General features: G+C 36.5%; 1 protein-coding gene across 1 annotated transcript in view; it reads left to right on the top strand.

The window, feature by feature from the left end:
• The window catches only part of KCNH8 (potassium voltage-gated channel subfamily H member 8), a 318,346-nt gene that overhangs the window by 162,139 nt on the left and 139,881 nt on the right, over window positions 1–16,326 (top strand). Inside the window, exons 4-5 of the mRNA XM_019726038.2 lie at window positions 849–976; window positions 6,022–6,262. Coding sequence (XP_019581597.2) covers window positions 849–976; window positions 6,022–6,262 — 369 coding nt within the window. The remainder of the gene's footprint in view (window positions 1–848; window positions 977–6,021; window positions 6,263–16,326) is intronic.

Below are 16,326 nucleotides of genomic sequence, written 5' to 3'. Positions count from 1 at the left end.
AATAATATAACATTTTAAAACTATCCAAGTGTTAGGCAGCACTCATTTAATATTTCACAGTTTTGATGTGTGCATGGTAAAGCAGCCACATCCTTTCACTACTGCTGGGAGTGTAAATGGCTAGAATGAAATTCGGAATATGTATACAAACATTTTAAATGTATGCATCCACGCCTAGTAATTTATTTGCTGAGTATGCCAAAGCAAAGCTCTATATGTTCAAGAATTTTCACTGCATGATTAAATACACAATTTTTTAAAATTCTGGATAAATCTAAATGTGTCTGATAGGGAAAAGTAAAATAAATAAGGCAAGTTATATCCTTAACATGGTATGCCCTTAGCTATTGAAAAGAATGTGAAAAGAACTACAATGTGTATATTTGGAATGATTTACAAGTTATTTTGTTCTGAAAAAAGTAATATTAAACATTTTTTATTGTACACATTCATATATGCAAAGAAAAATCAACATAAATGTGAATATAGGATGTATATTAGATATTTTTTCTGAAAAAAGATTAAGAAAAAAAGCATGGGGAGTAGAATTAGGGGTATGAGTGTGGACTAACAGGAAAATATTAAGATTTTTTTATTTCATCCTTTTCTAAACTGTATTAAAGTTCCTCTATGCTCATGTATTTTTACTTTAAAAATCTAATGCAGTTAATGATAAACATAAATTGTAAAGGATTGAAATTAAATTAAATGTCAGTAGACGCCAGCAGATAATTTTAGGTATTGAAAAACATGTACTATGTGCTCTTGAAAAGGAACTGTCAAAACTTGACTCTCTTGGGATGACATGATGCATTTATTGCTGCTTAATGAATTTTATTTTCCTCTAGACAAAGCCAGAGGAAGATCAAGAGCAGGTACTCACTTTGATTCAGCCCGGAGACGGAGTCGAGCGGTCCTTTATCACATCTCTGGGCACCTGCAAAGAAGAGAAAAGAACAAATTGAAAATAAATAATGTAGGTGGTATGTGTGTACACTCTGAATGCTAGCATTTTCCCCGGTGGCAATGTGTGATTCACTAAAGAAGGGCTCCATTGACTCATTTATTGGCTTTCCTAGATTTTTTTTTTCCACTTTGGCTTGTGCTTTCCTATAAAGAACAAACTGGAAAAGGTCAGCAGTCATGAGGCATTTCTGTAATAAAAGTATTTAATCATAGTGTTATCACAGCATAGAGATTAGACTATTATTGCAGCCAGTGCAATATGGTACTAGGGATACTGCAGATTGGGGGGTCTACTGGCTATATTTACATTAAAAAGATGATGCAGTAAGTCATATAACACATTCATAATGTATTGGTTAAAACTTCTCAAATTTAATTTTAGTACCATCTACTTTGCACTTTATCTAATTTCATTTAATGCTTTTATCCAGGGGGACCATGAACAAATCAAAGTCATTACTCCACTTAAAAATTTACATTTTATTCAAACATGCAGTTGGAAATTTCACACAGTGGAACATTGGATTTGAAATTACACGCCATACATTACACAGTTTTGTAAAAAGCTGCATTCTTAGTAAATGACAGGAGAGCTACTCTCTGAAACCTGGTGCTTATCTCTCAAAAAGCCACGGCAAATAACTGTGCCTATAAAAGGTGATTCTTTGCTGAAGTTTACATGACACATCCTCCCAGATTTTACACTTAATTTCATAATTTGTTCTTAGCACTAAGAGATTTCACTGAGAAACCCAGAACCATGTCTATTTAGTTGTAGATATTCAAAGGCAATTTTTCAAATGACGGAATGCCATTCATTGGCATTGTGGAATCTTTAGCACACACCACTTTGGGGGGGGGGGGGTTGGGGGGGAGTGTATGGGTGGCAGTTATAAATACTCAGGGTCAAATTTGGCAGTGACATTAGAAAAAGTCACAGCAAACAACCAGAGATATTTTGGAATCGATCTAAGATCCAGCAGTTCTGGGAGTTAGGGACACAGAGGATTCTTTGCCATCTTACTTTTTACATAGAAAGCTCGAGACTCCCTAATCTGACATACAAATGCTTTGATAAAAGTCACATATCAGACATACGAGGTATCCGCGTATCTGATTATACTGAACAAACGAACATGCAGGAGCCCAGGTGTGGCATGAGATCTGACATGAAAGTGCTGCAAATCTGGTTCTGCTTCAGTGTGATTTCTCTCTGGAAGCCAGAACAAGCTGTTTTGATCCATTTGTATAGCAGGGCCATCACCCATGCTGGTGCTGGTCTACCAGGCACTGCTGTTAAGAGTCACACACTGCTTATTTTGTCCTGACTTAATATAAAGATTTCCTAGGGATACGTGGGCCTAGTGTCACATGGATTTCCTGAGAATCCAGGGATAAACTTAAAACAGTGCACATCACTTGAGCTATGGAGCCTTCTACTAGTTCCTATTTACATCTCCCTGCAGTTACCTTGTCAGCCTTAGTGACAGTAAACATTCTAGGAAGAAACAAAGGTAACCACATCTGGGCTTGATTCTATGCAAGTCAACAAGTAAAGCACCTAAACCAATATTAGCCAGAGATTCTACAATGCTGAAAGCTGACGCTATCTTCTAGCCTTTAGTTGAGACTCACTTGGACATAGCAAGTATTATTGAGCTTTAAAATGCATTTGCTGAACATGCTGTTTTTCCCTTTAGAGTCAACAAAGTACACAACAGTACTTACAATCTGATTTTTAAAAAATCATAATTCCCACTGCTTAGATAATTTGCTAAATTGCCATTTCTTTAAGAAGTACAAACATCAGGGTGGAGCATTAAAGTAATAGATAGTAATTAAGGATGTCTAATCCACTCAGTGACTCTAACAGTTCAGGTAATTCTTCTGGTAGTGGAGTGTGGAGTTAGAACTGTCCCTTCATTAAAGGAGAACAGGGTAGAATGGCTTAAAGACAGCAGGAAGAGAGAAGGAAGAAGAGGAAAAAATAATCTGGAGAGCTTACTGGCTAAACAATCAATCTTTAGGGAGTTCTGGCTCTATTAACATTCACACACACACACACACACACACACACAAAAGACTTCTTAATATTTTTGTAGCCCTTTGCTGTTTACAGATTCCATTTACATACATCATAGTATTTGATTCTTACAGCGAGCTCGTACTAGACATGATATTAGTGATACAAAAGAACAACTTATTCAAGATCTCGAAAGTAAAAGCAGCAGATGTGGGACCGAGCTGTGAATCCTCTGACTCAAAGCCACTGTGCTTCCACCTCTATCTTGCTGCCTCTCTGATCTAGTCCTGTGGGCTAGGATTATGTGATTCAACCATAGACAAAGCAGCTAAGCAGGCTATTAGCAAGGTTTCTTCCCAATCACAATGCAATACCTTTGAGTCATGGCTCTTCCTTTGCCAAGTACATCTTGGAAAAGGTGTTTAATTTCTGCTCTCCTTGATTTGCTACTCTGTCTGTGCAATGACATTGGGAGATCAAGTGTCTCCAACACAAAGAAATGTAAAGATCACATGAGAGGCTTGGGAGCTTGGAAGGAGAGTGCTTTAAAATACCTGACTACCACCAGCAGGGTACGAGCGGTCATCAAAGGCATACACTATGCTGTTGGGATTACTCTGTGTAGTGACAGTAGAAACATTTTTCTATTCCTTTGTTCATTCAAAGAAATTGTTTCAAAGAAATGTTGCAAAAATAGTTTAGGAAACAGTTACCTTAATTAGGCTTTAGTCTTAACCATTGTGTTTCAGTAATGCCTAGGTTAGAGGTCAAATACTTAAAACACCATTGCTACTGAAGAACATGCATCAAAATTAATAAATAATTTATAAATAAAAATTGAGAAGAGTTGGTTGTATTATTCTTTAGGCAGATTCCGTATGTTTGAAGGTTATAAATAATGTCCTTTTCCCCCTATTTGCTGAAAGCACACTTTCTAATTATAAGAAATTGTCCTCCATTCGAAATGTTTTTGATAAAACTTTATAAATACAGTGGTGGGAAGAGAGGAGCATCTATTTTTTCACTCAGGTGATTGTGTCAAAGTATATGCAGGATTTGAGTTAAAAACCTTTCAGAATTTAAGTCTAATCTGAGATGTGTGGATTCTCAGTATCTTTTAAAATAATTTTAAATAATACATTGTATGTAGCTTAGAAAATGAAACAGTGTGATTTACTTTATGATTTGTAGATATAACTAATGTATTGCTGACCTTTTGCATCAGCATCCCTAGTGCTTCATATAAAAAACATAGTCCAAAGAAAATTCCTTACTTTTTGACTTTTCCAAACCCTTACTCTTAGAGCTAGCTTCTCTCTCAAACAGGTAACATTTTCTTTTCTGTAACACGATAAGAAGATACTTATTTGGATGGAAATTGAGATGTTCCCCCAAGCCTTCTGATAATGTCTTACTGTAGTAAATATTTGAAATATATATATATATATGAGAATCCATCATGTCCTATTATAAACACAAGTGCTTATCAACCTTGAGGGGATTAATACTTATGGACGCTAGCTCTCTCTAATGCACCAACCTAAGCTTTGATGAGAAGTTCAACAGTTGTACTTCATTCTCCTTTTCTCAGTTCTATGCCAAAATCCATCTTTGGAATTTGTTCCTAGAATGAGATGAAGGAGGCAGGTCAAGTATTGGAGAATGAAGTGGAATGTGGATGCAGTGGCAGATAGGCATCAAAGAACAATCTAGAAGTAGTGAAGCAGTTTCTCACCATGAAATCCTGGCCTTATGAGGTTCCTGTGTGGGTTGAGCGAACATGTTAACAGGAAGTAGAAGTGTGTTGGGAATGCCTACCAAGAAAAGATGCAAGATAAGGGGTGCCTTAATATTAAGGTAGCAGAAATATTTGGTTACGGATAGTCACCACTAAAGAGCTAAGTATTTCAGATTGCTTGGAACCTTTCTTGAATCCACAAGTGCTTCATGAATCCCTGAACATACCACATTAATTCGTTCTTCCCTCAATGGCTGAAATAAGAAAACACACTGTGACCTGCAAGTAGCATGTATTCCACAACTTTTAACTGTTCTGTTCATTCAACTTACTTTCAAATTTAAGTTTCCATTACCTATCTTGTATTTCTCATTAATTGAGGTCAAAGCAAGGTCTGCAAGTATTTGGCCATAGACTCGTCAAATTTCCACACACACTATTGTTGGGCCTCCCTTTGTCTCACAGCAATAAGGAGAATTGTTCATCAATTTGGAGTGCTTTCAAAGTGAAGTGCTTTTGCAGTTATAAAAACTCCAGCCATTCTTCTGCGTTTGTTTAATCAGCTAGACAGTGAACACGGCCTTTCTCTTCCCATGACTTGAATTGTAACTCTTAAGCGACTGTTTCTCATTTTGCCATTTTAACAAGAGCTAGCTCATGTCAGAAGGAATCCATGTCGATCAAGGTTATGAGATTTGGGTTCCCAACTTGAAACTATACCAAAAACAACAATGCAAAAATATAAGCAGGTAGCACAACCTGTTTATATTTCGAAAGAAATGTAAGCAGCTGTTTACAATAGAATGTTAATCATATATCTCTAGCCTTTCTAGGGAAAAAAAAAAGGTAGCTTTGCTGTTAGAAGAATTTCAGGTCAAATACATTCTTTAGATAATGACTGTCATCTCAAAACTATAAGCATATGGAATGTCCCATAACAAGTGGAATATAAATATATCATGTTTAGAATGTGTGTCGGGCTGTACTTGCAACTATGGATGTTTTTAGGTGACATTTTAGGTAATGATCTTTTTATTTTTAATGAACAAAATCTGGATTGCTCACTTAACATTCATGACTAAATTGCCGATTTCTGTTACTTATAAGAAAGATCTCTGCTCCATTTTAGTATATACATCTCTGCTTTCTGTATCGCCAGCTTCTGAAAGTCATTTGTAAAATAGACTAACATTGTCTGTATGAATGATCCTCCTCACGGAAGCGTGTTTAAGGCTGTGTGACCCCTGTTTCTAACGTTGTGTCTCCCTTCTCTTCTTTTTGTCTTTATCCACAGAATGTTTTTGTAGATAAACCAGCATTTCCGGAGTATAAAGTCTCTGATGCAAAAAAGTCCAAATTCATACTTTTGCATTTTAGCACTTTTAAAGCTGGCTGGGACTGGCTTATTCTTTTGGCGACGTTTTATGTTGCCGTGACTGTACCTTACAACGTTTGCTTTATTGGCAATGATGACCTATCCACCACTCGGAGCACGACAGTCAGTGACATTGCCGTGGAGATTCTTTTTATTATAGGTAAGAACCAACGGCTGCTTTCCTGGGTGATTTGCATAGGGGAAGTAAGTTGTGTTCCAGATTTTTCTGACACAAATTTCAACTAAGATCCATTTGCATGGGCATGACTCAGGCTCTGATGCAAATTTTGGAGAAGCACATATTTGGATGTCGGAAAATTGCCTCTTCCAGCTTTCTCCCTGTTCCTTTATGTCAAACCAATCTAAACCCATGTTTTGTGTCACCATCCTTATTTTGTCAAAAATGGGCTGAAAAAAGACTCAAGGGCTATTGTGTTTGTTCCCTCACATCCATCATGATCTTAACTGTGCAGGGTCAGAGATGGGGCTTGACAAGAATCCATCAGTGGTGTTCTGATAATGGTCCAGTCCTGGGCATGGTTTTCCACACCCTTCCATGCCTTTTTGACATGTTGATGGTGGTTACCATAAGAGACCTGGTTGCAGATGCAAAAGATTACATAAGCCCCCCAGTAAAATCAGGAGAAGCAGTATCTGATTTGAACTAAAAAGGCCCCAGGGATGTTTGCTGAGAGTATTTGTCTCCAGAATATTAGGAACCTCAGGTGAAGCTGTATCTGCTCTACTCTTCTAAGCCTTTCCCTATATTCCTGTCCCTTAAATTTTCATCTTGATTAGACCACAGCCTAGCTCTTGCTTGCTCATTCTAAGGCACGTTCTAGATCTCCATTTAAGCTTAGACTCCCAGTGGAGCTCCTTGTACCTTTCATTCACCCCTGTGGAATTCGTGACCATCATTCGCAAGCTGACACCTACTTCTTTACCTGGCCACGGTGATATAGGGCAACATCCTTATGGTAAAGATGAGAAAATGTTTGGACAATGTTTTCGAGAAGTTGTTGAATAAAGGAATGAGAAATGAATCTCAAAAGTTCAAAGAAAAGGAAATAAGTAAGCGAGGCAGAGCAAATCCTTTTTTTCAGTGGTGGTGGTACTTTTTTCTCTGTGGGAGCTGGGAAAGCTTTGGGGTCAGAGTGGGTCCTCTAACTGAATGAGCACATGTTGGCTCCGGATGAGTTTGTGTGATCTGGGTGTGGCTTTGGCATCACTATTAACATTGTATCTACTGGACACACACTCCTCAGAGCTGTGTGAGTGCTCCTGCCCCGACCCCGAAAGTGGTGGCTGTAGTATGTTTAGGCCACTAGATGGCAATGTTGCTTAGTTGGGTAGCTTGGTAAGGCCACAAATTCAAGGAAATTTTTTTTTTAACTTGAACTATTCATTGGAAAGGTATAACCATAAAGGGATATTAAATTATTGTTAAATGGCAAATAGCAACATTCCAGTTTGTAAAAGAATTTAAAATGAGAATTGTAGACAAATTGAGTGTGTCCATATAACAATCCATTGTGGTTTTATACCCTTTTACTTTGCTAACCTTTGATGTCTTCTTCCACCCATCCATGACACACACATAAATTAGCACTCCAAACGGACTCCCTGGCCAAAGTTCTCAAGAACTTGAGAAGTCATGCAACATGTCTAAGCTTGAGTATCTGCTTAACAAGTATTTCATATAATAAGAATAGTTATTATTATTTAAAACTTGGTCGGAGGGAAAAGGTTGTATCTTGGACTTTCTTTTCTACTCTTTGTCGTTTTCAGATATTTGAAATTCCAAGGGTTTAGAAGCCGCTTCTGGTACTGCATATCCATTGGCAGGTTATGATGATGTGTTTACCCTCAGAACTGCCTCCTGTGAGAATTTTTTTTTTTTTTTTTTAGGCTGCTTTCCTCTTTTAAACCAATTGAGTCTGGCTTGCCGCCTGATAGTTCTCCCAAACCTTTGTGTTCTTTCTTTCTGCAATTTCTCCTGTGTTCCAGGTAGCAAGGTGTTTTTCTAGGCGAACAATACAGTTGTCTCCCTTTATCCATGATTTCACTTCCCATGGTTTCAGATACCTGTGGTCAACCATAGTCCAAAAATATTAAATGAAAAATTCCAGAAATAAACAATTTATAAGTTTTACATTGTGTGCCGTTCTGAGTAGCATGATGAAACCTTGCGCCATCCCACTTCATTCTGCCTGGGACGTGGATCGTCCCTTTGTCCAGCATATCCAGGCTGTGTGCACTACCTTCCCACCAGTCACTGAGTAGCCATGTTGGTTAGCAGATGGACTGCCATGGTATCACAGCACTTGTAATATCTATATTGGAGATTCACAATGAACGTTTGTATTATAATTCCTCTGAGCCATTCAGTGATAAAGAAATTTGTTCAACTGTGATTAATCCAGCACCTTCATAAGTTATTTTTGACCTCAGAACTCATTCCTCCCCAGACCACTTAGTAACATTCTTTGGGGAAGACTTACTTAAAAACATTCTTCCCTGATAGAGTCTCCATAAAGAAAGTACCTGAGAGTAATTATGCTAGTTGAAATAGAAATATAAATGATGAGCTTGACTTTCTCCTGACTACTCACTTCCTCTTAAAATAAACTAAACCACATTAGTTCTTTAGGATCGATAGGGCACAAGATTTGGCTTTCAGTTACAAAGTGATTATAAAATTACTTTTAGTTCGAAAACCAGCGTTTATAATTGAGGATTCAAAGCCTTATGAAAAGTTAAAATGAGAAGTGACCAGCTGGTGATTTACTGAATCCAATCTTTCTTATTTATAGGTGGGAAACTGAGCCTTCGTGATAAGCCCTAGGCCCCATAACTAACTGAGGTCTCCTGGTTATTGGATCCGGTTTCTTAAGAGTATATAATCAATATGATTCCATTTTCTGAAAAGTTACACTCAACTTGCTTTGCTTTATTTAAAGCAATGAGGAAGAAAAATGAGAGAAATAAGTGCCAACTTCCTTTTTTTCTTGCATGAATGCAGAAATAAATAGTTTAAATCTCTAAAATCTCAGTGCTAAAAACTGTAGCATACCCATAGGTCCAACAATCACTTCCCCCACTTCCTTGCGAAAAACTCAAAGAACCCAATTTTGTGCAGGCAGTAGTATGCCCAAACCCAGGAAATGAATCATGAATATTCTAAGCGACTGGTAATTCTCCTCCCCTTAGCCAGTTTCAAGTGTAGGGGTAAGTGTGTGACCAGTTCTGTCTAATAAGATCGAAAGAAATAGTTTCTGAAGGTTTCTTGGAAATCATTTTTCCCCTGAAAAAAGAAGAGAGACATGTGAGGAAAATATATTTGTGTCCCTATTCCTTCTTTTCCCCGGGGACATGTGGATGGGAGGATATGTTGTGTGTAACTACTGCAGACATCCTTAACCATTAAGAGAGGCATAGAAAAGATGTGGATGGCAGAGCAGAAAGTTGACATATTGCACCTCTGGACTCCTTGCGGGGTGATGTAATAATGTCCCTATTATTGGAAACACTTTTAGTTGGATATTCTGTTACTGATAGCTATATCATTCTGAAAATGTTTCTTTAAAAATTACCACCATTATAAGAGCTATATATGATGTCAGAGGGATAGTGGCCGGGGGGGAGGGGTTTATCACTTTGTGAAGGGTGTAAATGTTTAACTAGTATGTTGCTTTATACACCTGAAACTAATAAAGAAAATAAAATTTAAAAAAAAAAGTACTCCCCTAGCATCTGTGACCCCTTGCACTGGGTCATTTCAGACATTCTAAGCTATATCCTTTCTAAAGAAACAGGATGCTCTTTCTTCTGTCCTGCCATGCCACTCTGAGGCTATTCAGGAAGTGGTTTGCACATTCTTCTTTTCTGCTGTTATAACCACGAAGGCTTAGACTGGAGGCGATGCCATGAAGCTATAACTCTGATTGATTTGGTCTAAGAGCTCCTCAGAATGCAGATGGTCAAAGGAAACTCGTTATGCAATTGTACTTCCTATTTACTAGTTTTACCTTAGCCATAAAAGGACAGTGGAGAGTTGTGTGGGGTAAAGGGCAATTATACATTGTATGGGCCATTCTGTCCAGGACTGAACATCTAGCATTCTTACCCACTACCCACCAGCAATGCTCCTCAATTGTTAATGACAATCCCAAACTACCTGTAAACACTTGAAAGGCATTTTTTTCCCAATGTTATATTTTTAAGGTTATGCTCTGTGTTGATTTAGGTCATTTGAGTTCCCTGGTTCTCAGTGGGGACAGTGTCACAGTAGGAAATGTTCTAGAAATACGTGAGTTTGACTTGAATTGATGCATCAGCATTAGCATAATTTGATGTTTATGTAGTGCGTTTAGATCATAATTTATATATTTACAAGGATTTTACCCCAGCTAATGAACTGAATAGCTATAAGTGCAATATTTCTTATGAGCATATAACTAAATTTTCATCATTTCCGATTATTTTATTTTATTTTTTTTGTCTGTAATGCTTTATTAATCAGTGCTTTTATTCACTTACATGTCACTGAATTTTGCTATTTCAGAATCTTTATTTCTTCATATCATTTATGACATAATTAAGGCAGATATATCTGTTTGTACTTAAGAGGGAAAAGGGAAAAAAACAAGAAGCAATTTATCCAAGATCTAGCTAATTACTGACCAAGCTAGGACTATAACCCTAAACTCATTTGTAAAATGGGAAAAATAGTAGCATTATTATAAGGATTTAATGAGGTAATTTTATCAAGAAATAAACTCACTGACTGTTTAATCAGTAATAATGAGTCTTGTCAATAATGCTACTAAGCCCATATCTCTTCAGTCTGTTTTAATATCCACTATTTTCAGAAAATCAGCCCTCTTTAATACATACTGAAAATCCAACTAATTGTGGAAATAGTGTCGACTAGAACATTCCACATCCCTTGCTTTCAGGAACACAAGTGTCTGGGGACTCATTTACCACTTAAAGAACCTAAGACTTTTACAGCTACGTCTACAGACTTGGCTTAGTGTTCTTTTAGAAAAGCCGAGAGAAGGTCTCTTAAATACCATCATCTTACATCTTCCTGAGTCCTGCATCCTGCATCTGCAGCGCTCTGGGATCTGGTATGCATTGAACGATCCCAAACAATATTATAGGCAATTACTCCAGTGCCTTCTCCCATCGAATCTTCCCTCCATCACAACCTTTAGGAACAAGGAAGTAAGCTGATCTGCATTTCATCTCCTTCTCTTTCCTGCCAAGCTCTGAAGAGGTCTAAAAGACCTCATCACCTGGGCTTTCAATAACACAGTCCAGAAGGAAGTTATTAGCTAAAGGCTTACTCACCAGCTTTAGAGTAACTGAGACTTGCCTCTATTCAACAACTTCATAATTTTCCTGAATCTGTGTTCAATTTCTAATAGTATTTTTAAATACATTTTGCTTTGTAAAGCATCTCCTCAAGTCCCCTCTTCTTTATAAATATGCCTTCACCATGGAACTGAAGAGTAATGTTCTTAGGCCATTCAACTCTAGTTTGTTAACTCTCCAGTAGAAATTCAAGGCTCAAAAGAATACTTTCTTTCAGCATTCTTGGGTATTTTGTTTTGTTTTGTTTTTTCTTTTTAATGTTAGGGTAAAATATATAAATCTCAGTGGAACCTGAAAAAATATAGACATTTTATTGCTATTTTATTGTACAAGCAAACCTCAACTTAAAATACAGTCATTTTTCTGAAAAGTGCAAAGATATGTCATTACCCTCCTTAGTTAAATGACTAAAATTAAGCATACAGACTTGGATACTGGACAGAAAGACTTCTAACAATAGATAAAGTTGAAATTTCATGGTGATCAAGGAATTAAAATAAATTCTACTGCTGAATGATGTGGGCATACTGGTATTCCCAGACTATGCATTTGGAAGCTTTGCTTAGCATTTGTTTTTATCTTAGTATTTCAGTCCCTCCCTCTTTCCTTTCCTCTCTTTCTCCATCAGTCTCATCCTTTTTTCCTACCTCTCACATAATCACATTCTCCCTCCTAGTCTTTCTCTGCCTTTCAAACATTGGATAGCAATTTAAGTCCACACAGACATACAATCCCATATCTGCATACCTGTACCCCTACTATTCAACACTGATCTTGGATTAAGTAATAAGATCACTTACTAAGAGTAATAACTCAGGAAGGCATTCATAGCCATGCCTCAAAGTAGACCTCTGTCCCATGTGGCCATTTTTTGCCCAACTCTGAGAGTATTCCCAGTGTCTATATTCCCAGATAATACATTTGGAGTATCAAATAAATGGAATGTGTTGTATTGAGAATTAACAATTGACTAGAAATGAATCAGTGTCCACTTGGCTACTGACCAGCTATTTTCTGCTGAATAAGTCTAAGCCTGAGCATAACAATAATTAAACAGAAAACTACCTTGTCACTACAGAATTCCAGAGAAGTGTCACATACCCAGTGTCTTATCTCAAAAGAAATTTTGTATATCAGAATTCCTTGGGGGTGAGGGAAGTGCATTGAAAAGTAAGTATTATTTTCATTATTGCTACTAAGAGCTCCCAAATAAGGTGGCTTAAAAGTACCTACTCAAGCACTTAAGCAAAGACTGGAATTGCATTTATTTTGCAAATAGACTATCAGTTTAATTATTGCTTCTTTAGGCTTTTCAGAATTCCTCATGGGAAGATGAAGTGCTATGATAAGTCAGCTATTGAGCAGATACCCAGGATATGTGACCGCTGTATTTTCCTTAACCACGTGAAACTGCAAAGCAGAGTGTTTCTACTTTTCGTTGGTTCAAAAACAGCAATTAATATTGTCCTTAGGCTAGAATAATGGGTTTATGTTTGATTATAAAAAGTACTTTATTCACCATCATTTCTTATTAGAGAGACATGTAGATTTTTGGAAAGATTCCCAAGAAACTCATACTCAATGGCAATGTTCTAACACACCAACAAATTATATTCTCAAAGCATTTTCTTTTGTTTGGTTTAATTTCTCCTCTGTGGCTATACCAAGCTAATTATAGAAACTTGAAAATAGAAACAGTGGAGAAAACAAGTGGCCTTCAGTCACACCCATTCCAACACAACTACTTCTTCCAAGTGAAATCTTTCTGGTTGTTGATTCCTCTGTTTCTTTTCATGTGGTTGTGATCATAGTCTATGCAAATTTAGGTGCCTTTTTTTATTTTTTACATTTTAATATAAGTATTTTATAAATATTTATAAACATTTAATATTTGCACAATATACCATCATGTAAATGAGCTATTCTGTTCAATGTCTTATTTGTTACACGTTTAGGGCGATTATTTTTGCCACTGAAAAAAATCATAAAGAACATCACTGTGGAAGAATATATTTATTCATTAACAGAACAAATATATATTCAATGTCCATTGTTTGCCATCCCCTGTTTTAGATGTTAAAAATAGATCAGTGAAACAAATAGAGAAACTTGCCCCCATAGGACTTATATTCCAATAGGAGACAAACAGGAAAAAAATAAATAAAATATATACCATGTTAGTGTTGAGTTGCATGGAGAAAAGTAAAGCAGAGAAGTGGGAAGAAATTGGCTGCAATTTTAAATGAAGCAATCAGGGAAGAGAAATAAGAACATGACATTTAAATAAAGATAGAAGGGAAGCAAGGAAACAATCAACTGTATGTCTTGATGAAGAACATTCCAAACAAAGAGAACATCAAATGCAAAAGGCCCTCCTCCATTTAGAATTATTTTGAGGAGTGCAATTATTGAGCCAAACAATATTAATATATACAGCTTAAAACATTTTCAAAGTGTTATTTTTAATCAAATTATCCTGAGCATTTTGGTTGAAAAAGTTCTAGTTTAAATGCAGTTTGTTTGTGCTGATATTTTTTACAGTAATAGTTATTGTGACAACTTCTAGGTGCATGTTGCTTTCTGACTTTTTTTAATGCTATACAGTCCTTTTATTCAATGGAGTAATTCAGATAAAACAATGTTATCAATATTGTATTATTTTTATTTATTCCATTCTTTTTCCTTAGATTAGATATACATGGAAAATCGAGTTGTATTTGCCTGACAAACACAAAACTTATTTCACAATGTACCTGAATTCATTATTTTTAAATATGAAATGTTTGTGAGATGGCAAATTTGGAGGAAAAAGGTCTTAGCACACATTCGAGAATAATGCAGCCCTGCGACTCACATATTGCAATAAATAGACTATGGAAAGGAGCACGTTCTCATAAAATATGAAACAATAGTACTTGTTTTGAACTAGCCAAGGAAATTAAGAATGGAATATTACCAAATTTAGAAACCCAGAAGAAAATTGTGAGTTCTTGATTTAGAAATTTATTGCACAGTAATGAGGGTTTTTTTTTTTTTCCATTTTCCTCTCACCGAACATGAACTCTGCTATGTCACTCTCTCCTCTTTCCACTTTTTCAAGTATATTTTCTTGCAGTACATAAAAAAAATCATATTCTGTAGTAAAAATGGCATTATTTATGTGGTTTATATTTCCCATTTCAATCCATGCATTTAACATTTGCCATTAGAATGATCTCCTCTCTTATTACCCCAATAGTTTAAAGATAAATAAACACATAAATAATTTTTAAAAACCAAATATATATTGACTATATTGAAAAGTTGTTTAAATACTTTAGATAACAGAAAACATTATGGTCACTTGGGCCTAGGCATAATGAATTATGTATTATTCAGTTTATTAAATACTTGTTGGGGACCAATATAATGTCACCCAAATGATTGCACATGGCAGTTCCTCCACATAACAAAGAAAACTCTTCATAATCTGGACTCTTTATCGCTGACCATTTATTTGTCACCACTTGCTTCTTCTATGGCTGCAACCATACAGAACCACTTACAGTTCTTCAACTGTATTATTATTCCTTATATCCTTTATATTTTCATATCCTTTGTGTTTTCTACTCTCAGAAAAAAATAGCAAAACATCTCCTCAACACGTTAACCCAATCAAATTCTCCTTATCCTGAAGTAACATCTTTGACCTCTTCTACAAAGTTTTCTTTTTAACTCTTCTTACCCCGTCACCATGAGTCTGGGTAAGATCACTCAGGCACTATTTAAGTGGTTTCCCTCACTAACTCTTCAACCCTATATCATAATTGCATATTTCTCTCCCCACACACACATACCATAAATAAACCATGAGATCCCATAGGATATGGACTGGATAATATATTTATTTCTCTGGTTCCTCCCACTACTACAGTATCTGACCCATAGTAGGCAATCAACTAATGTTTAACTACTACCGTGGTTCAGATAAACAAAATAAGAAACGCAGCTCATGAGTTGAACAGCAGCCTTATTTCCAAAGGCAAACCTGCATGGTTTATTCATGTGGTCTCACAAGTGACTTTCTTTGCTTTTAAGCAGAGTAGCCCACTTTAAGAGTTATTAATCTTTAACAAATCAAGTACCATTAAGTATCTTGGGAAATCCCTCAGGTTATGACGACTTGCCCAGCCCCTTGCAAACACACAAAGAGCTTGTCAACCCCTCCCAAATGGTGCATTAAGATGAGTATGGAATAAGCCCAGCAACTCTAAAAGCTGGCTGTTAGAATGACAATCCTAGAAGGGATACCTATGGACATACAGAGATGTAAGGAGATGCTGTAGCCTCAACTCAGCTAGACATAGTGACCACCAGGAAATTAAAAACCTTTCTTATCAATTAACTAATACGGATTATTTAAAGGCAGGCCTGATACAAAACCTGATATCATGTTTTGCATAATGAAAAGCATGCTGAAGAAATTGACGGCATCTCCCTGTGTCTGAGAAGCTTATACACAATTGGGGAAATTTGTCCAAGCTTGAAAAACTCTTTCCAGGTAGTAAAAGGGCACTGGCAGCCTTGCTTCAAGAGCTGTAGTGTGATTCCATGAGTGCAAGAAGGACATCTGTGGTGTGTTTTGAAATAGATTTAGAGCTGGTCCATACCAGTCATGGAACGTGAAGGTGTATCAGAGAAGAAACATTGATGGGAAAGTGGGATAAGAGACCACAAGGGCTGAACATCTAGAAAGAGAATGAGATTACCAAGGGGACAACAAAAAATAAACTATGCTTGTGGTTATTCCCCCATTCATAATTCTACCTCAGCCTAGCCTTACAGGCAAAATGAAATTCATTGCTG

The sequence above is a fragment of the Rhinolophus sinicus genome, linkage group LG10 (genome assembly GCF_036562045.2).
Source record: "Rhinolophus sinicus isolate RSC01 linkage group LG10, ASM3656204v1, whole genome shotgun sequence".
In the NCBI taxonomy this organism is placed as follows: Eukaryota; Metazoa; Chordata; class Mammalia; order Chiroptera; family Rhinolophidae; genus Rhinolophus; species Rhinolophus sinicus.
The sequence above is the reverse complement of the archived record's forward strand: the minus strand, read 5'-3'. Positions and strand labels throughout refer to the sequence as shown.